Source organism: Symphalangus syndactylus, chromosome 11 (assembly GCF_028878055.3).
Source record: "Symphalangus syndactylus isolate Jambi chromosome 11, NHGRI_mSymSyn1-v2.1_pri, whole genome shotgun sequence".
NCBI lineage: Eukaryota > Metazoa > Chordata > Mammalia > Primates > Hylobatidae > Symphalangus > Symphalangus syndactylus.
The window spans coordinates 116,024,632-116,046,626 of NC_072433.2; the positions used below are offsets into that span (position 1 = coordinate 116,024,632).

Genomic DNA, 21,995 nt, shown 5'->3' on the forward strand with positions numbered 1-21,995 from the left:
ATAATGGAGTCTCTTAAATTCAGTCTGAATTGGACTGCTTGCATTGGTCTGTCAGGTGATAATTAAATTTCCCTTTCAGTTGGTCCTGTTGAAACAGAACCATAAAATGGCTGTGATATTACTTATCCAACATGAGAAGGAAATCAGCATTTTATTTACATTTTACCCCTGTTTCAATACACAAAACAACTCCAAAGTGAATAGTTTGAGATTTAAGGTTTGCTTACCTTTTCCCAACCCTTTGGCTTTTAGATTTGCTTGGAACTGTAGAAGAAATCCTTCCGAGCCTCTCAGAAAATATCAGTGTTTGGGGGATGAAAGATTCTGTTCCACAAGGTGTAATTTCACTCAAAGAAAAACTGAGCACGTCATCTGATGAGCCCGTGCCACGCAGCCACCATGTTGTCTCACTCCTCAAGTCCACTTGTCTTTACATTTTTACCTCTGGAACAACAGGTATGATCCAATTCTTTTGAAGGCTAAAATGAATGCGACAAATTTGCAAAGCAACAGTGTTGGGCAAATTTCTACCACGGGTAGTGACCAACCATCTGAGAACGCATGCTTGCAAGAAGATGTAAGGATCTCAGAGGCTAGAACTTTCCAACTTGGATGGAAAATTAATTATCTTAACTTTTACTTGAAAAGTCATCGTGTTCATTTGGCATTTGTCCCATTTGACAATATTTTTTAAAGTTTGGTAGTACAAAGGGCACGGGAGTGTCCAAACACCTCGATCCAGTCTCGTTGCTCAGTGTATGATACTTGATACTTGATTTTTTGGGCAAGATCTTTGTTGGCTTCTCTGATCCTCAAATTTCTGATCTCTAAAATGAAGAAATTAGTTTAAATAGTTTCTACTGATTCTTTAGGATTTAAAAAGTGTTTTAATGTACTTGAAAACAGTTCTCTATATTCCTGTGTAAATTATTAAATCCTAAGCATAATCCAGGTATACCTGCAATTTAAGCACCTGTTGCTGGCTCTCCAGATTTTGGTTAGGGTAATTGAATCATGTGACAAATAGGAACTCTTGAAGGCACTGCAGGTTTGGACTAAGATACAAAATAAAATCAAGTAAATAAACTTTATTTTAAGTAAACAACAGCAATAACAAAGAGTAATAAAACTGCCTGAGAATTCAAAAGAAGGGTCTGGCACAGTGACTACTCACACCTATAATCACACACTTTGGAGGCCAAGGCAGGAGGATTACTTGGGGCCAAGTGTTTGAGACCAGCCTGGGCAACATAGTGAGACCCCATATCTACAAAAAAATAAAAAAAAATAGCCAGGTGTGGTGGCATGCACCTGTAGTACCAGCTACTCAGGAGGCTGAGGCAGGAGAATCATTCTATCCCAGAAGTTCGGGGTTACAGTGAGCTGATTGCACCACTGCACTCCAGCCTGGGCAACAGAGCGAGACTCAGTCTTAAGAAAGAAAAGAAAGAGAATTCAAAAGAAATGTTAAACTTAATTGATTTCCAGGAAAAACTGAATGGTATTAATGGTAGCCTAAATAGGCTTTCATTATTAGTTTGAAGATGATTGGTGATTTGACTTAGACATAGTAAGAGTATTCTGTTACTTATTTCTTGTGCATAGGTTGTGAGCAACTATTGCATAGTAAAATTTTTCTTACATTTTAAAAATCTATTCAGTTCCTAATTGTAATCCCTTTTAGACTGGAGAATATAATTATTTTTTACTATGATTAGAACAGTTTTGATAAATGAACTGAAAAGTGCTAATATGTGTGTGGCTACTCTGTCCAGACTGAGGGAGCTTCTGAGATTCTTCAGGCTACCTAATCAGGTCTACTGAATAATAACAGGTCTAGAAGTTGGCAGATTGAACAGAGACACAGTCCCTTAGGACAAAAGGAATGGAACTAGAGATGACAGCTACAAAATTTTAGAAAAGGAGGTGATGACTGAGTGTGGTGGCAGACACCGCAGACCCAAGGAGCTGAAGCTTATGGTGAAGCCTTGAAGAAAACTCATTTGCCCCCACCAAACCCCAGAAAGGCTCAGAAACTGGGTACCAGGTACCTCAAAGAGTAGAAGATAAATGTGAAACTATAAACAGGAAACTTTATGGGAAGTCTGTTTAAGGAACTGTAGTCCTGGATTGCTTCTTCCACCCTGATAGAAGTCCTGAGGCATATTCTGTGGAAAAGATGAACTTCTGAAAATACCAGGAAGAACAGAGGTTTAAAAAGTAGGGCATATAAGAGAAAGTCTCCCTCTCTATAAATATGTATATATGTATATAGATAGATATACATACATATATATATATATGTTCTCTTTAGTATATATAACTTCTTTTAATACTTGACTGAATTAATCTTTAAGATTCTTGTCTGAGGAATCTGAATAGCCCACATGTAAAAATTGAAAGACACTGATCACGATGGATTCCCCCAACAGAATGTCCTGGACAGTGAAACCAACTAGTAAATAAGTGTTCTTCAGGCACAGAGATTCTAGTTAATAATTTGTTTGTTTATTTTGTGTTTTTGTGTCTGCACTTTTAAATATAAACTAATAGTCAATAGTCTCCAGATATTTGAAAAAAATCCTCCTGAATATATTCTAGATTGGATTGAGACCAATACAAACCAAAGATAAAAAGGATGTTGGAGAAAACTGACAAGATAGAGGAGAAATTTTCAAAAAAATATTATTGTTAATATTCTGAAAGATGGGGACAAAGAAGTGTCAATAATATAAAAATAACATACTACAAAAAGGGGAATATTCAGAGAACACAAGTGTTGGAAAATCTCTCAAAAAGTAAAGCAAAAGGGAAGGGAAGGAAAATAGGATAGACAAGATTGGGAAATTAGTGATTCTGTCCAGGAGGGCTGATCTTCAAAATATCAAGAGTTCTAAAGATGAGAGGATGAACACACAAATAAATGTAACAGAAAAAAGCAATGGGCAAAAAGAACAGAAATAAAGAAGGAATGAGAAGAAGGGGGTGTGAAAATTATTTTTTTTTCAAATTCAAAAATATCTAGAACTATAAGACCTGAGTTGTTAGACTGAAAAGGCCTACAAATTTCCCAGCGAAATGGATAGATGAGACTGGTCCCAGTACAAGTCATCATGATATTACAGACTACTGAAAACTAATAGAAGATTCCAAAAATGAAAAAAATAGAGATACCATGTTATATCGAAAGGATAAGAAATCAGAAAGACTGATAATTGCTCAATATATATACTGGAAGTCAGAAGATTATAGAGCAATGCCTTCAAAGTCCTGCATTCTTTACAAGCAGCCATTCAAGTGTATAGGTAGAAAAAAAAGACATTTTCAGACACATGCGGACTGACAAAAACTTACCTCCCAAATGCTCTTTATCAGATAGCTACTGAAACCAAATGTGTGCTACCACTGTAATTAATTTCTAGATTCTTAGATCTATCCAGAAAGGCCAACTATAAAATTACATAGCGTTTGAGATACAGTGCTACTTAGCAACCTGTTAAAGGAGCATTGCTAAAGTCAGAATGGCCTCTTTTACAAAGTAAATAGACTACTTTGATATATTTTGTGTCAATTGCTAGTGTAGTTGTTATCACCATCGTCTTCTTTCTATTACTTCCTTTCTAGTTATATGAATATGTATGCATATGTATATGTATGTATGTGTGTATATGTATTTCCTGTTCTTTTCTTTTCTTCCAGGTCTACCAAAAGCAGCTGTGATTAGTCAGCTGCAGGTTTTAAGGGGTTCTGCTGTCCTGTGGGCTTTTGGTTGTACTGCTCATGACATTGTTTATATAACCCTTCCTCTGTACCATAGTTCAGCAGCTATCCTGGGAATTTCTGGATGTGTTGAGTTGGGTAAGGCTTTATTTTCTTTTCGATAAGTTTTCAAAATGCCTAATAATTAGAACAAGTGTTTATTAACATTTGAAGTTCTATTGGTAGAATTTAGAGTGATTACATGCATATTATTTTATTATAACACAATATTTATTTTTTAAATCTGCACAATTTTATGGCATATTCAGTGTTTTCCTGAGGTGAAAAGAACAGTTTTCTAAGGATTTGGCCATGTGGTTGGAGCTGGCTATTGGCTGGGCTTCTCTCTCCTTGTGGTCACTCACCCTCAAACAAACTACCCCCAGATTCTTCAAATGTAGTAGAAATGTTCCAAGGGAGTGAGTATGGAAGCTGCATAAATCTTAAGGCCTAGTCTTGAAAGTCACATAGGTTATTTCACCTTCATTCCATTGATCAAAGCAAGTCATGGGCCAGCCTAGATTCAAGATTCCAGGGTTGGAGAAATAGAAGCCACCTCTTGAAGGGAGAAGGAGCAAATTTACATTGCAAAAGCAAGAGCCCTGAAGAAATTACTGAGGCCATCTTTGCAAACAATCCGCCATAGACACTCAATAAATTAGTTGGTAGAGCTTGTGACTCAGTAGATTCCATTCATAAATATGCAAGATTGTGTGTCAGTTTCTAGACCTCACATAATATACAAACAGTGGAGATCATTTGCTACTTGTATTTGTCTATAATACGGTAATTTTTAGAATTGAATATTTAGAATATGATCATATCCACCATAAATAAAGATGAGATATTAAAAGACATTAAAATCTTCAGTGGACATACATTGTTGTCAAAATTAGGTTCTGCAGTCATTTAAGAACTTTTTTGTTAGTACTATCTTGCTAATTCAACCTTACTAACAGTTGACCTCAAGATATGTTGAGGTGGCCGGGTGCAGTGCTCACGCCTGTAATCCCAGCACTTTGGGAGGCTGAGGCGGGTGGATCACGAGGTCAGGAGATTGAGACCATCCTGGCTAATACGGTGAAACCCTATCTCTACTAAAAATACAAAAAACTCGCCAGGCATGGTGGCAGGCACCTGTAGTCCCAGCTATTCGGGAGGCTGAGGCAGGAAAATGGTATGAACCCGGGAGGCAGAGCTTGCAGTGAGCTGAGTTCACGCCACTGCACTCCAGCCCGGATGACAGAGTGAGACACTATCTCAAAAAAAAAAAAAAAAAAAAGATATGTTGAGGCTGCTTTAAGGTTTTAAAAATGAATAATATGTATATATTCAAGTTCAAAAGTAAGTGCATGTTCTTGGCTTCTATGAAGAAGTATGACTGTTATCAATAGCCGTGCTCTAATACTTTAACTCTTTTATTTATTTTGACTGTTGCTTTTCTCCTGGGTATTGCAAAAAGCATATTTTCGGTCAAAATATAGAATTACAATATTTTTAACAGACTTTTTGGATGGTAAAAATCAGTGTTTCCAAATGAGTTTGATATAAATTAATGACGATGAGTTACTAAAGTTTTAAAATGAGCATACATGTTCTAGACAGAGAAACATCATTTATGTTTTATGTTCATTCTGCCCTTGAATTTTTTTCCCTAGTGCCTGTTTTTGTCTTTTCTTACAGGTGCCACTTGTGTGTTAAAGAAGAAATTTTCAGCAAGCCAGTTTTGGAGTGATTGCAAGAAGTATGATGTGACTGTGTTTCAGTATATTGGAGAACTTTGCCGCTACCTTTGCAAACAATCTAAGGTAGGCGTAATCATTATCAGAAAAAAAAATACGTCAGAATAAGTATTGAGATAGAAAAGGTTATTTTTATTTCTTTATACTCTACCTTTGTTACTGGCGGGTCTTTGTTCTTAGAGCTCCCAAGATAGTGGCAGGTGCTACCTAGATGGTGGCGGGCAGCTCCTAAGATAGTGGCAAGCCTTGTGTTCTCTGATCTAGGGTTCTTGGCCTCACAGATTCCAAGGAATGGAACCTTGGGCCGTGCGGTGAGTGTTATAGCTCTATTAGAAGCCATGGCTCATGGAAGAGAACCGTGGAACCCAGCAACTAGTATTCAGCTGGATTAGGACAAACCCGGGCAGTTAGTCGCTCGGGAACAATGGCGAGCCTCTAGCCCGATCGGGAGTGGCAGTGGGCACCTTGCTGGATCAGAAGCAGAGCAGACACCCTGCTGGATCCGGAGGGGTGGAAGTCAGCAGCGGGGCTGCGATGGCAGAGATCAGCAGTGGTGGACGGCGAGCGAAAGCTCAGCTTGAGCCGGAATAAACACAGACCAGAAGGGTATGCAGTTGCAAGATAATAGAGTGAAAACAGAGCTCCCATACAACAGGAGGCGACCCAAACCAGGTTGCCACTGCCGGCTCGAATGCCTGGGTTTATATCCCGATCTTTGTCCCTCCCCTGTGCTCTCAGGTGATAGATGATTGACTACTTCTTTACCTCCTGCTTTTAGCCTAATTGATATTTTAGTGAGCTCTCTACTACCTGATTGGCCGGGTGTGAGCTGAGTTACAAGCACCCTGTTTAAAGGTAGGTGCGGTCACCTTCCCCAGCTAGGCTTAGGAATTCTTAGTCAGCCTAGGAAATCCAGCTAGTCCTGTCTCTCACCTTCTTTCAGAACATAATTTAGCTGACTTACAAAGATGCATGCAATACCCCAAGATAAAATAAGACAAGTGAAAGAAAATAAACAGAGAGCTATCCAAGAATGTACTAATGTGCTTTGTACTGTAGCAGGATAGGACAGACCCAAAGACTTTGTGTTTAGACTAAAATTAAAATTTGTATAAACATAACACACATCAGATTATGAAATTAGATTCATGCTGTGTTTACAGAAAGCAGTTATTCTAAGGTTAAAATAATCTTAAAATGCTTTTCTTTAAAAAAAAAACTACTGACCACTGACACTGATTACAATTTATTTTCTATTTTTTCTTTTGAATAAGTGATTATATTAGGATATCTTTTTGTTTTACTTTAAATTTAAAAAAAATCCCACATTGCTTTGATTTGCACTTGTCTCCTTACCTGAAGAAGTCATTTCTACATTCTTTTGATCAACTGCCACCATCTGAAAAACAGATAAGCAGAGACAGTTGCAATAGCCTGAAGTTTATCTTTATTGGTTCATTTGTTTTTTTTTGCCCTCAGAAGTTATTTTCTTTTTCCTGGTTTCATTTATCTCTCCAAATGCTTCTTCTTTAACTTTATGATTTTCTAAACATTCTTGAGACTATAAAGAAGTGACTTTCTCTAATCAAATTTATTTAATTCTTTATATTATTTTATTATTATAAATTATTTATCTTTAATTATCTGATTATTTTAAACATCAGATCCACATCAGCCCCTTCAAGAATGACAATAGAGTAGGATGTTGCCCTACATGGGGTGGGGCAACAGAACCTTGGCCTTTGAGACCCACCTTTCCTAGACTAGAGGATCTCTCACTTATCACCTCTGCCATCATCACATTTGCTTAAGGTGTGAATGGTGTGCTGGGATATGTTCTCTTTGGCTAAAATCTGGACATGTAATTTTTCAATTAATTACCCAGAGCACAGCTGACACTAGGCTGGAGGCATTTAAATAAGACTTTTCATTTTGAACTTGGAGTTTACCAAGGAGAAACCTCCAGTTGAGCTTCTGACCCACCTCCGTGTGGCAGAAGCCATCCTTACTCATTTTTTGTCTGGAGTGCTTCAGATAACTACGGATTCCACAGATTCATAGCCAAGACAAAGAGTTACAGATAAATGTTTTACATTTTTTGAATTTTTTGTCTCTTCAAGGAGACCTTGCTTCAGGTAAGGGATGTAGTCTTAACCTAAAGAACCCCAATAATACACTTAGGATGCCACAACCTCACATATTTTCTCTTCTAGTTTTCATTGTACTTTTTGGTAATGTGATATCTGGACTAGGTTAATTTAGGGAATTAATGCCCTCCGGTAAGATTAAGGTCACCTTCAGATGAGATTCCATGACTTTAGTACAGAACACAGTAGGTGCTACCTAGTGAAGCTCATCTGCTTTCTAAACCATGTGCTCCACCATTCCTGTTTCCTCTCATCCTTTAATAGTGACATCAGTTTGTGTAAGTCATTGCTCGGTAAATATTTATTGAATGGTTGAATATATGCATTTACTTATTTCTAAAATTTACCAACTTAAATAATGCTGCATTTAGTATCTTCATGCAATTGAGCTGATGTAGGTTTTCAGAAGTGAATGCAAATAGTCAAAGTATATGGATACTTTGCGATTTATAGAAAATATTTCTAAATTGCTCTTCAACATGGTTGAAGTCATTTAGAATCTCATGCACATTGTAGGAGTATGCCTGTTGCACAGTGTCTGTCAGTACTGGGTGTTATTCAAAGTAGTGGTTTTCCAGTTGTGTTTCTTGGAAAATTAGAAGCTCTTTTAAGCTCCCTGAAAAGTCCTTGAAACATGGTGAGTAAGAGTAAAAGCAGGCCAATTTCCAAGACCCACCCTTTCAAATATCATGAATTAAACCCAATTTCCTGATCTCCTCAATAATACTTTGAACAAAGGATGCCTCAGTGGTTTTTAATTAGAAAAAGTAAATTTGATTATTTACTTTTGTTTATAATTTGATAGACTAGGAACAAACATAATGTACTCTGTTAAGATTACTGGCAAGGCAGGACAGTTTTCCAGCTGTATTTCCCTTTAAAAATGTCTCTTTTGTGTCTTGTACTCATTTATTTGTTTGGTACATAATGTTTTACCTTATCCATTTGAACTCCCACTTCATATAGTAAAGGTATTAATAGTTTTTCATATTGGTTACAAATCTCTTCTCAGTGTTTTCCTTTAACTTTTTTAATGAAATGAAATATTCTTTTTACTCTCTGAATCTGTATTGCACTAATTTGGAGAAAATATTATAGCTTCAGAGAATTTGAGAGAACTGAGAATTGAAAACAGAATACCTGATTGCTTTTTAATTAATTTAATTTTTAGGGGTGGGCATGGTGGTTCATGCCTGTAATCCCAGCATTTTGGGAGGCCAAGGTGGGCAGATCACCTGAGGTCAGGAGTTTTGAGGTCAGCCTGGTCAATATGGGGAAACCATCTCTACTAAAAATACAAGATTTTTTTTTGTAAAATACAAAAATACAACACGGGTAAATTATCTCTACTAAAAATACAAAAATTAGCTGGGCATGGTGGTGAGCACCTGTAATCCCAGGGAGGCTGAGGCAGGAGAATTGCTTAACCCCGTGAGGTGGAGGTTGCGTGAGCCGAGATTGTGCCACTGTACTCCAGCCTGGGTGACAGAGCAAGAATCTGTCTCAAAAGAAAAAAAAATTAATTTTTAATTTTAATTTTTAACTAAATCTCTTCAAAAAAAATTATGTTTATGAAATAATCTGCAAATGCTTACCTGAATGCAAACTGAGGAGGAAAGAAGGAAATAAATACAGCTTTACCCAAAGGAAAACTTAATAATTTTTTTTTAAGCAGAGAAGCATTGTACTACCTAATTCCCTTTGATGAACTCACACAAAATGAGTACAAGCTGTTCTTGGCATTAAACATTAGGAAAAGGAGAAATTCATTCTATTATGACATCTTTTCCCTCCAAGGAGATCTTACATTTTTGCTGTCCAATATTCCTTTCAATGACATTCCCTTGAAATGAAGGGGCAGTTTCTGCTGCCCAGCCAGCACATCAGTGGATTCAGGTAGAGCCAGAGAATGAACACGTGACATGGTCCTGGTCCTCACCTTCAAAGAATTAAAATTGAATGTCTCATAAGCCATGGTTTGAAGCCCCACAGACAGTTATTTAAAAGAAAGCAAGACCATGCGTTTTTAAAATAGATTCAGATTTGTTGACAATCTCAGGGTAAGTAGCATATTCCAAAGGAAATTTACCTGCAGGCAGAAGTCAGAGTGTGAGTTGAATGTTTATGTGTAGCTGCACAAAGACTCCCTAGGGTTGGCTTTCTCTGGCCAGAAGCATTTTTCCATTCCCATCTTTCAAACTTGCACCCCATCCCCCACTTCTTCTCTTTTTCAAAACTCCAGTTACAAAAGTTCTTTTGGCATAAACATTAGATGTACTTCTTTAAAACTGCTGGCAGCAGCATTATCTTCAGAAAAAGAGACTGACTCCTATTAGTCATGGTGAGATGAAGTTGTTCTTCTCTTCCCCTGAGACTAGGAAAGCAGGTCTCCCTCACTTTTAATCTTCCAAGTTTTCTATGTCACTAAAGCACCATCATACAATCCTATTGGGTCTAGTTCTATAGTTTCTTAATACTAATGTTGTCTTTAATATTGATTGGTGAGGAATGTGTTGGAACTCTAGACATCAGTGGTCTTCTAGGGGAGTCTTGCTGCAGAGTTTGTCTTATATAAACAATTCTACCTAACACAGTCAACAGTTAGCCATATCTAGGGATATATCTAGGGATAGACCATATATGTAACATATTCATTTGCTCATTCATTCATTCAAGTAATATTGTAGGATTAGATATACAGGGACACACAGGACAAATCAGAGTGCTTCTCTCTTAGAATTTATATTCTCTTTGATGAGGGGGAGAGAAAATAAACCCAGCAAACACAGAGGAAAAGTAATTACAGACAATGACAAGGGTTATGAAGAAACAAAACAGGGTGCAGTGATGGAGAATGATGGGCTGTGGGAGTAGGACATTGCTAATTAGATTTGATGGTCAGGGACGGTTTCACAGAAATAGTCATCTATAAGCTGAGGACCTGATATGACAAGTGGGATCCAGGCACAGAAAAGCTGGGAGGTTGCAGTCATGACAGAAGAAACTGAAAAGGAAGAGGCCCACAGAAAACACCACCTGAATGTTTGAGGAGAAGGAGGGTACGCTGGGACATCCATTGACCAGATCTTGTAGGGCTTGAATCTTTGTAATCTTGGAGGAGAAACTTGGATTTTATTCCCATCAGAGTAGTTGAAAAAAGATGAAGGAAAAACTGGAAAAAATTATACCACTTTGGGATCTATTTTGAAGGAAAGCTAACAAGACTTGTTAGATCAAGGATAGGAAGTGAAGGAATGGGTAGAATCAAGGATAAGTCCCAGGTTTTTGGTTCAAACATGTAGGCAAATGATGAACTATTTGCTGAGATGAAGAAAACTGAGATTCAAGGAATTAAAATTAATTTTTTTATATCTGTTAAGTTTGATGTATTAGGCATCCAGATTAGGAAGCTAAATAGGCAATTGGATGTAGGAATCTGAAGCTCGAATAATACAAAAGACAAGACCTAATTAACAAAGCAAGGACCTGTAGTGTGATGCATATATGATGCTTATTTTTCAATCTACAATTTGTAGTTTGACATTTAGGCTATATCATTTGTCTATATATGTCAATGTAGAACACCCACATTTTGACATTCTCCAGGGATAGTCTATATGTATTAGTAACGCATTTTCTAAAAATTATATCCCTTTTCCTTATTTTGTTTTCTTAAAAGCTAGCAAATTCCCTGGGAGCAAGAAAACATCCTTATGATTCTGAATACTTTTGGTAAAGAATATTAAAATTTGACAAAATGTGTTACACTTGACTCCCATTATAAAAAGAGAGGTATTTTAAAGTATCAGTATATTCAATAAATATATTTTTATGCATTTTTAAACTATACAAGTTGTGTTAAATTTTTCATTAGTAATGCTTAGAAAATCCTGCAGTGAGCCCCTAAGAGTTTACAGGGTTTTTTTTTTATTATTTTGTTTTGTTTTTCCGAGGCTGACAAGATGAAAATTTTGGAACACAAGAAGCGATTTATGGCAGTGTGAGAGTGTTTAATAGTTCAATTTGAAAGGAAACCTGCTTTCTTTTCTCCAAAAGAATCTATTGCAAGGACAAAAAACCAAACACCGCATGTTCTCACTCATAGGTGGGAATTGAACAATGAGAACTCATGGACACAGGAAGGGGAACATCACGCTCCGGGGACTGTTGTGGGGTGGGGGGAGGGGGGAGGGACAGCATTAGGAGATACACCTAATGCTAAATGACGAGTTAATGGGTGCAGGAAATCAACATGGCACATGGATACATATGTAACAAACCTGCACATTGTGCACATGTACCCTAAAACCCTAAAGTATAATAAAAAAAAAAAAAATTCTAATGCATACTAAAAATAAATAAATTTACAGATGAAAAAAAAAAAAGAAAAGTGGATTTCTGGATTTCCATCTCATGATGATTATAGAAAAGTCACAATATGAAGATTCCTTAATTTGAAGTTAGGTGATATTTACATGCCCATTAAGTTAATGAGAGTGGAGATCTCCATGTATTTCCCTACTAGGTCTTTTTGCCTGCAAAGCCCCCTCTCCCTTGAATCACTGACATTCTCACAATATAAATAAATTTCTTGACATCTTTCTCTTAAAAAAAAAAAAAAAAGAATCTATCATTCTTTTCAAGAGTTTTCTTTGTCATATCTAGATATGATATGGGAATGAAGAAGATTCAGTAGTGCGAGAGAATAAAATTCCAATAGGAGAGATCGAATGATGCTAACTTGATCTTGGTATCTGAACTTGTTTGTTTGTTCATTTATTTTGCCAGTTACTTTTTGAATGGGACCAAAGACAGTCATAAGCTAAAACCTTGGCTTTACCTTGTACCTGGTTAAGTGCATTCTATTTATTCTTTTTTCTCTATTGAAAGTGGGCATATTAAAAATATTCTCTCTTTCATCACATTTTCATTTTCTTAGTTTCTACATAACTTTAAGTGTTTTATCATGTTTTCTCCTTTTCATGTCCTGTAAAAGATGTAATCTATCAAAGTACTAAGTTTTGGAGAACTTTTCCCACCACATTTTAGTAACTTTTTAAAAATAGCATTTTAAAATTAATGTAAACTTTAATTGTTATCAAGATGTTCTGACATAGTTTCATTACAATTCTCTGTAGCTTTCAGAACAATTGACTTTGCCTGTAAGATCTAGTTAAAGATATTTATATATTTTTTATTATTTCTATTCCTCAAATATTTGAAGCATATTATATGGTTGAGAAAGTAATCTCTCTTTCAAAACCCAGTTTTCCTTAACTAAGTCAAAGATATGTTTACATTGTCATAATAGATATAAAAGAATTTAGAAAAGTTGGTAAGCTGCCAGAAACTCTTTTCAGCTTAGAAACTGTAAGTGTAGAAATACAAGGGGCTAACTTAAATAGCTGTTAGCAGCCTGAATGCTAGTGGATTTACACAGGAATTTGTGAATATTTTGGAGTGTTTTAGAACTATGTGTATATATTAAAGGCTTTTTATAAGTGCTAATTTTAGTAGTTAATGATTCACATTTCATAGGTAGCAGTGCATGTAAACTATACACGTCTTTTTCTATCTGTCCTTTATGCCATTTATGCTAATTCCATTGAGGATACATATATCCCGTCTTTGTAAAATTTCCCAAGAAATTTAGCTTTATGTAGGAAACCATCTGATAGTGCATTGGCTACGGAATCTCATGACACAGGCTTCATTTCAAGCTACTGTCGTTTGACTTTCAGTTGCTCACTTCTCTTCTTTAAGCCATAATTCTTCTCTTTATATAAAATAAATAACAATACCTACTTCTTCTAATTGGGCCTTGATTCTCATAAACAAGTTATGAGATATATGTGAAAAACTGTAAACAAGGAAGCTGAATACAAATGGAAGGATTTTTTACAAAATGTAGGTTGAGTGCAGTGGCTCATGCCTGTAATCCCAGCACTTTGGGAAACCAAGGTACGAGGGTTGCTTGAGGCCAGAAATTTGAGACCAATTTAGGCAACATAGTGAGAGTCCCATCTCTACAAAAAAAAAAAAATTAGCCAGGAGTGGTGATGTATGCCAGTAGTAGTCCATGCTATGGGGGAGGCTGAGGTGGCAGGATCATTTGCGCCCAGGAGTTTGAAGCTGCAGTGAGCTATGATTTCATCGCTGCCCTCCAGCAGCTTGGGTGACGGAGCAAGACCTTGTCTCAAAAAAAAAAAAGTAATGTTTTACATGAATGTATTTATAAAATTAGAGTAATTTTGTAGAATGTATTTATAAAATTAGAGTAATTTTGTAGGTATTGAAAACTAATTGGTCTTTGACTAATAAAAATTATATAATACTGATTATAAAATTCCATATAAATAGATCATGATCATTTTAAAATAAAACTTTAATAATAAAATATTAACGATTTTATAGTGACTTGTCACAAAAAGACTAAAAATAAAAAACCGGAAACCCTAAAAATATTATGCAATCTCCTCTTAGATTATGTATTCTTATTGTAGATGTGGTGTGTTAGTAAGATTTTCCCGTATTTGATATTAATTTAACATTTAAAAACTTATGTCCAGGATTGTTTCTTTGAGTATTCATTCGCTATTTTTCACATTGCCTATTCCTTAAATTTTCTATTCGTGAACTTCCTTGCTATGGACACATAAAGTGAAGGTCAGAAATGGTTAATCTTTGCTCTGCAGTGAGGACTTATAAGGAAATACAAGAATATTCAGCAAATGATAAACTTAGAATTCTCCATGATCACATCATTTTTATTCCCAATGGGGGGAAAACACAATGAATTAAGATCAAGGGTTTAATTACAACTTTTCTATTAATTTACCATGTGACATAGGGCAATTCATTGAATTAATTTATTTGCCCCTTGGAGCTGGGGAGCCTGAAATTTAAGCCTAACCAACAACCATGTCTTATGAGCTTTCTGATCTTGGGCTAGTTCTTGTTCTTTCATCTATATAATGAATGTAATAACAATTACACCCAGAGGTGATAGGATGATTAATGAGTTAACTCAAGTAGAAACAGGTTGACTACAACAGGGGGGTGCTCTCTAGAAGAAGCCTCACAAGATTTTTTTATTATCATAGTGAATATGCCAAAACTGAAGATGTAGCCTTCAGCCTTCCAGGACTAGAACTCAATTTATCAGTACATGTCTTTAGGTTGTACTCATATAAACCAGGCTCAAGAATGCCAGTTTATGGCTTCAAAGTCTCTTCATTGCTAGACCTTCCCTGATCTTCTTGACTAAATGTTGGCATGCCCCAGACTCACTCTCAAACCTTTACTTTTTATGCTCTATGGTCACTCCATGGATAGGCTCCTGGTTGCAAATACCGTCTACAACTTAACTCTCAAATTGGTATCTCCAATCCTGTCTTCTCCCTTGATTTCTAGTTTTTTATGTCTAGATTCCTACCTCACATATCCACTTAGAAATCTGACATCTTACCTCAAAAATAGCCAAAGTCGAACTTTTTACAGCCCCGCCAGTTTATTCCTTGTTTACTCCAGCCTATCTGCCTCCTTGCCTTTCCTTCAGTACAACAGGACTTTCCTCCCTTGGACTGTTCCTCCCATGGATATTGTATAGCTCACTCCCTAACCCATCAAATACCTCCTCAGAGTGGGCTTCTCTGACCTCAAGCTCCACTAATGTCTGTTGTGGTCATGCCACCAACTTGATGGGCTCCCTACCCAAAGTTTGGGTAGACTGATGTTATACATGCATCAAGAGAATACAAAAAGTTTAACTACTGACAGACCCTTCTGAGGAGAGAAGCAAATAGTTCCAAGCATGTCCAAAAATGGCTGGAGAGCAGGGGAAAAGACTGGTTTGACTTTTATTTGATAAAGGAGCATCACTAGGGTGAAAGTTTGTGGGCATTTAGGCCTGTATATGTTGATCTGAACATACAGCTGGTGCCCAAAGAAAGAGCACTGGGCATTCTCATCAGCTTGCTAAAGAGGAAAGGATAGTGATGCGGTGTGAAAGCTGTGAGCAGTCACGCATGAAGAATGGAGATGGACACTGGATTATGAGGTCTGTCTTCTTCTTCAAAGTGTCTTCTTTCACTGCTTTATTTTTCTTCCTAGAGCCTATAATTACATATTTTATATATAATCTCTTTCTTTATTCTCTCTTAATCTTCTTCCCTCCACTATTACATAAGTTCCATTATGTATTTTTATATCCTTAGTGCCTAGAATGGTGCCTGACACATAGTAGATCCTCAATAAAATTTGTTAATATTTAAACAAAAGAGAGTAGCAAATAGAACAAGTCCAGTTGCTGGGATACTTGTGTGCTCATGACCAACATAATCTTTCCCTAGTCTCAGACCTGGAAGGAAAGCTAAATTCTACAGAACGTTGGTGTTTCTGGAGGGGACAAAGTCCAACAAGGGAATTTGGATAAATCAAAGTTTCTATCATTGCAGGCAGGGAGTTGGGACTCTGATGCGTTCGGGTCACTGCAGAAATGACCTTGCTAATTGGCCCCTGCACTTTTCGGAACTTTTCATTAATGAGCACTGGTAGTTGTAGCTCAGGTGACAGTTTTTCTGAGTTTCTAGGAAAAATCAACCTTCCTTCACATCTACATGTCCTTTTCTTAGGTGAGTTAACACAGTTATTCAAGTTAGAGCCAAGTTTTGCAGACTGTTGGAGCTCGTCTTTCTCTACAAGGTACCTTTGAATGTTCTGGGTCTGAGGCATTTGCTTTCCTTCCACTGTTCTCCCATGTGCTGCAGGATAGAAAGCAGCAATTCAGAGTAAGTAGTCTGTAAGTGGCAGTTCCTGTCCCTGTACTATTATGTCTGGAAAATGAGGAGTCTGAAGCAAGCCCACTTTGTGCTGTAACACTTGAAATCACAGAAGTCTTTTCAAACTATCTTTTGTGCCTTAAAATCTTTGTTAAACTCATGGCTGTCATCTCTGAAACCATGGCCCACCCAAACTCAGGCTTGAATTAAAGGCAACGTTGAAAAGATTTTCAGGGGCAGCTGGAACCTGTGCTGTCTTGACCTTATAGGCCACTCATCTTAAATACTACCAAATCCTTTCTTAAAAGAAGTCCATACTCTCTCCCTGCACCACTCCTTTCCTGCTTCAGTAAAAGAAAGTCTGTTTTTCTGCCCCAGTTTATGCCTGTTTTTCTGCCCCAGTTCTCTGACATCCTGTTTGCATTTAGTGTTACTTCTTACTGGCTCTGCACTAGCCGTTTGACTTGGTGTCTACATTGTTTCAGTGTATAATATTGGAGTGTCTGTGAAGAAAGCAAACTGTTGGAATGTGTTGTCTTTCTTATTATTACATAAGGTGTGTTGGTGTGACACATGTATATGTATAATTGTGAGTAAGTTTTAGGAAAAAGAAGTCTTATAATCCCTAACATATGTTTATATTTTAGGTAATCTTTTAGGAGTTAGATCATGCTTTTATGCATTAAATGGTTAGTTATCTAAGGCTGAAGGTAGAAATGATTTGCTTCTTTGTTTTCACTATGAATTTGTTTCTTTTGTGTCTCTCCACCTATCAACAAACATTCTTTTGTTTCATAAAAATTAAGGTTGATATAAAATTACCTGTATTTAAACAGAGCTTGAGAGGTTCACTTTTCTTAGGCATATAAAGGGGTTATTCGGCCTGAGTATGTTAGAGATTCTCTGGGTAGGAATAACCACATGTTTTAGAAGAAAGAGGCTTTGTTTTTAGAAGGGCTTTGTTAGGCCTGAGTATTTTGGGAAATGAATAAATAAATTCTTGACCTTGTAGGAGGTACCTACGGTTCAACTTACTGTGCAGCAGCTCAGCAGACACTGCTGGGAAAACATCTCTCAAAGAACCTTTTGAAGAAACCAGAGTTTGGGTTCAAGTCGATGTGACTCCTTAATTGGTATCATCACATCAATTTGATGAATGGTCCTAAAAGCTAGAGGGAAATATCTATTGAAATCCAAGACCTTGGGTTGTCTGTATTAAAAGCTCTGGGCCACTAAGCAAGTTCTCTTTTACATTTTAAAAGGAATTTTAAGTAGCTGAAGATGAAATGAGCATTTTCTACATCTTTGAATGTGGCTTACTCAATGTGTGTATGCAAACATATAAGCATCTGACAAATAAAACTGAAATATTCCAATACTTTTTCAGTTTCATTGAGTAAAGAACAAAACCACTGAATTAGAAACTCATGTTTTGATGACTTCCTATTACTGAAACCATGGGAACAGGATGGGTCAATGGAGCATGGGCTTTTGAGGCTTTTTAAAGCTGGTTTCCTCCCCACTCCCTCCATCCTTCCCTCTCTTGTTCCTTCCCTCTCTGGTTCCCTCGTTCCCTCCCTCCCTCCCACCCTCCCACCCTCCCTCACTCCCTCCCTTCCTTCCTTCCTTCCTTCATTCATTCTTTCGTTCCTTCCTTCCATAAATGTGTTGTGAACACTTCTTATGTACCAGGTCCTATTATAGGCCATGCTCTAGGTAATGGGGCACAGCAGAGGACAGAGCAGACAACAATCCCTGCCTTTATAGAGCTTACATTTTAATGAGTTCAAATTATGTCTGTATCTTATGTGACCTTGGCTCTGAACTTCATTTCTCCTTATGCAAAATGAGAATAATTCTTCTTATGTAACAGGGTTATTGTGGTGATTAACATGAGACAATATAATACTGTGATATGGGGACTCAAGCGTGTTCTCTCTTTGTTTCGCCTGACCTGGCAGCCCACATGGGTTTTGCTGCTGTCCTGCATTCTCTGTATTTGTCCTCTTTCTTGCTCTTTCTCTACTTTGGTTTTTGAGTACATCTGTGGGTCTCAGTGCCTTTATTTCTATGTGCACCTGAGTCTTCTTATTTGTGTGCTTTGGCTTGTGTGTCTCTCACAATGTCTTTCTTTGTATATGCCTCTGTATGTCTAGTTTGTGTTTTTCTTTTTTGATCTCTGTGTGTGTGTGTGTGTGTGTGTGTGCGTGCGTGAGAGAGAGAGACAGCAAGAGAGAGTCTGTGTGCATACATCTCTCTGCATTTTTCTGTTACAGTGTGGGTTTCTGTCTGTCTCTGTGAATTTGTCTAAGTTTTAAAATCAAAGTTCTGTGAAAAGGAATTTGAAAGAAAGCGACTTTCTTCCAGTGAACTGTTTGCAAACTGGAAGATACAGCCTTTGTTGTGAAACTTAGGTACATTCCAGAGAACAAAAGGAAGGTTGAGTTTTTATAGCAACAGCTCCTGCTCAGGTTTCCAATCAGGTCCGTTTATGCAAATGAAAGACTCAAACTTGCTGAGTTTTCATTGGTTGATGTAGCTGAGTTCTGATTGATCAATTCAAGCCACAGCTTATTGGTTGGTTCAGGAAAAATGAACAAGAAGAGTCAGTTATGAAAGCCTTAACAGTAGGCCAGTGCAGTAGCTCATGCCGATAATCCCAGCACTTTGGGAGTTTAAGGTGGGAGGATCACTTGAGCCCAGGAGTTCAAGACCAGCCTGGGCAATATAGTGAGGCCCTGTCTCTACAAAGGTAAAAAATTAGGTAGGTGTGGTGGAACATGTCTGTAGTCCCTGTTACTTGGGAGGCTGAGGCAGGAGGATTGCTTGAGCCCAGGGGTTCAACACCAGCCTATGCAACATAGTGAGACCTCATCTCTACACAAGTAAAAAATTAGCTAGGTGTGGTGGTGCATGCCTGTAGTCTCAGCTACTTGGGAAGGTGAGGTGGGAGGATTGCTTGAGCATGAGAGGTTGAGGCTGCAGTGAGCTGAGATTGCCCCACTGTACTCCAGCCTGGGTGACACAGTGAGACCCTGTCTCAAAAAAAAAAAAAAAAAAAAAGAACCTCGAACTCAGAGTTAAGCAGATGTGTGTGAGCTTTCTGAGAACTCAGAGAACGTGTCTGACCTCTAGTCAAAAAACAGCTCATTGGCTCTATTGTATGTTTAGGCCCAGTTAGCCACTCAGGATTTATCTTGAGGAATTGTCTCATTCAGGTGCATATTTGGATCGCTACATGAATGTGTGTGAGTGTCTCTCTTTGTTCCTCTCACAGTGTGAGTCCCTCTGTCTCTGTGTGTGTCATACAGTGTTTAAGTTTCTATAATGTCGATTTGACTCTCTGTCTTTTTTTCTGCTTTGTTCATTCATATTCTCGCTCTTGCCTCCCCTTTCTCCCCTTGCTTGCTAGCTCTGACTCTGTCTGGCTCTGTCTCTCATCTTTTTCTCTTGCTGTGTGAGTCTCTCTTGCTTTCTTTCTCTCTAAGTCTCTCTCTCTCTCTTTCGCTCTCTGTCTTTCCTGCTTTTCGTCTGTCTTTCACGCTCTCTCTGTCTCTTTGTCGCTTCGTATCTTTCACTTGTGTGCGTGTGTAGGTAGGTTTTTGTGTATTCATTTATTTAATTGTGCTCATTATATTTATGCATGCCCTCTCATTCCTATCCCAATATAGCTTAGATACTCAGTGATATTTAGGTAACAATCTCGTATCTCAGGAAGAATAAAAAGGAATAGAGATTTATTCTAAAGAAGCCATAAGGGGATTTATGGACTGAGAAGAGGAGTTTTAAAAATTACAGATGGATATTACCAAGATTTGGTTGTATTTTAGGTGACGTACCACTAATTTCACAGTATCTCAAAACTGTCCAGTATAAAACCAAATATAATTAACAATCATCAGGCCCTCATCTCTGTGTCTAGATAGTCCAGAGTCACTTTTTAAAGCTCTCTTTGCTGATCTTGATGATTTTTCTTCTTCAATGGTTGTCATTCTGCTGAGCCTGCTGTTCTGTTTCCTTGACTACAACCTAGGTTCTCATCATCATCACCCTCATCATCTTTTGCCTGACCTACTTCAGGTGCTGTCCCTGACCCCGCTAATTTTCCGTCCATCATGCCAGGTGGGGGCAGGTTATTGTTCCATCATCAGTCTCTCCTTGATGCCCTCCCCTGGCTTCCAGTCTTCTTCCAGGGTTCACCAATAGAGTTTCACAACATAAACAGCTGTTTTTTCTTTTTTAAAGGCTCACCTGACCAATATTTTGCCCACCTACCAATAGGCCCAATGTGTATAGGAAGCCATGCTTTTGAATGCTTTGACTAGGCTATTTTCTCCACTGCAAATATTAACTCCCAGTTATTTCTAATGGGATAAAGCCCTTTCCTGAGAAGGAAACATAAAAGGAAAACACATGGGAATCTGGATAAGGGAACTTTATAAATCAATATTTGTAGCACCAATATATTGTCCAGTTAACCATATGATGCTTAACTTGTTTTAATACTGAGAAGTTTTTGCTATTTTGACTTTTTATCATTTAGGAAAGAGTTCAGCAAGATTTTTGTGTAAGGCACCAACCAAGTTAGTAAATATTTTAGGCTTTGTGGGTTATACTGTCTTTCTCACAACTATTTAATTCCACCCATGTTTCTCAAAAGCAGCCATAGATGATCCATAAATAGGTCTGGTTGTGTTTTTTTTTTTTTTTTTTTGAGACAGAGCCTGGCTCTGTCGCTCAGGCTGGAGTGCAGTGGCGTGATCTCTGCTCACTGCAAGCTCCACCTCCCAGGTTCACGTCATTCTCCTGCCTCAGCCTCCCTAGTAGCTGGGACTACAGGCGCCCGCCACCACACCTGGCTAATTTTTTGTATTTTTAGTAGAGATGGGGTTTCACGATGTTAGCCAGGATGGTCTCAATTTCCTGACCTCGTTATCCACCTGCCTCGGCCTCCCAAAGTGCTACAATTACAGGCGTGAGCCACCACGGCTGCCCTAGGTCTGGTTGTGTTTTAATAAAACATTATTTGCAAAAATGGGACATGGCTCAGATTGGACCCCTGCAGGCTGTAGTTTGCCAATACCTAATTTAGACTTTATGATAATATCTTATTATGTATTCCATATAGGTAAAATTTTCATTCCCTCTGCACACTGGTTTTCTATTTTTGAGACAGAGTCTCACTCTCTTGCCCAGACTGGAGTGCAGTTGTGTGATCTTGGCTCACTGCAAGCTCTGCCTCCTGGGTTCACGCCATTCTCCCACCTCAGCCTCCCGAGTAGCTGGGACTACAGGTGCCAGCCACCGCGCCCACCTAATTTTTTGTATTTTTAGTAGAGACGGGGTTTCACCATGTTAGCCAGGATGGTCTCTATCTCCTGACCTCGTGATCCGCCCGCCTTGGTCTCCCAAAGTGCTGGGATAACAGGCGTAAGCCACCACGCCAGGCCACTTTTTTTTTTTTTAACTTTTTAAAAATTAACTTTATTAAAATAAGCTATGTGGAGAAATTACAGCCCTTGTGGACAGTTGGTGAGAATGAAAAATGGTGCCACCATTACAGAAAA

The 21,995-nt window shown here is 37.8% G+C and overlaps 1 protein-coding gene across 1 annotated transcript in view; it reads left to right on the top strand.

Annotated features, from left to right (window-relative positions):
- Window positions 1-21,995, top strand: part of SLC27A6 (solute carrier family 27 member 6) — a 75,089-nt gene that overhangs the window by 19,341 nt on the left and 33,753 nt on the right. The window contains exons 2-4 of the mRNA XM_055232824.2: window positions 253-456; window positions 3,700-3,858; window positions 5,443-5,567. Of these exons, the coding sequence (XP_055088799.1) occupies window positions 253-456; window positions 3,700-3,858; window positions 5,443-5,567 (488 nt within the window). The remainder of the gene's footprint in view (window positions 1-252; window positions 457-3,699; window positions 3,859-5,442; window positions 5,568-21,995) is intronic.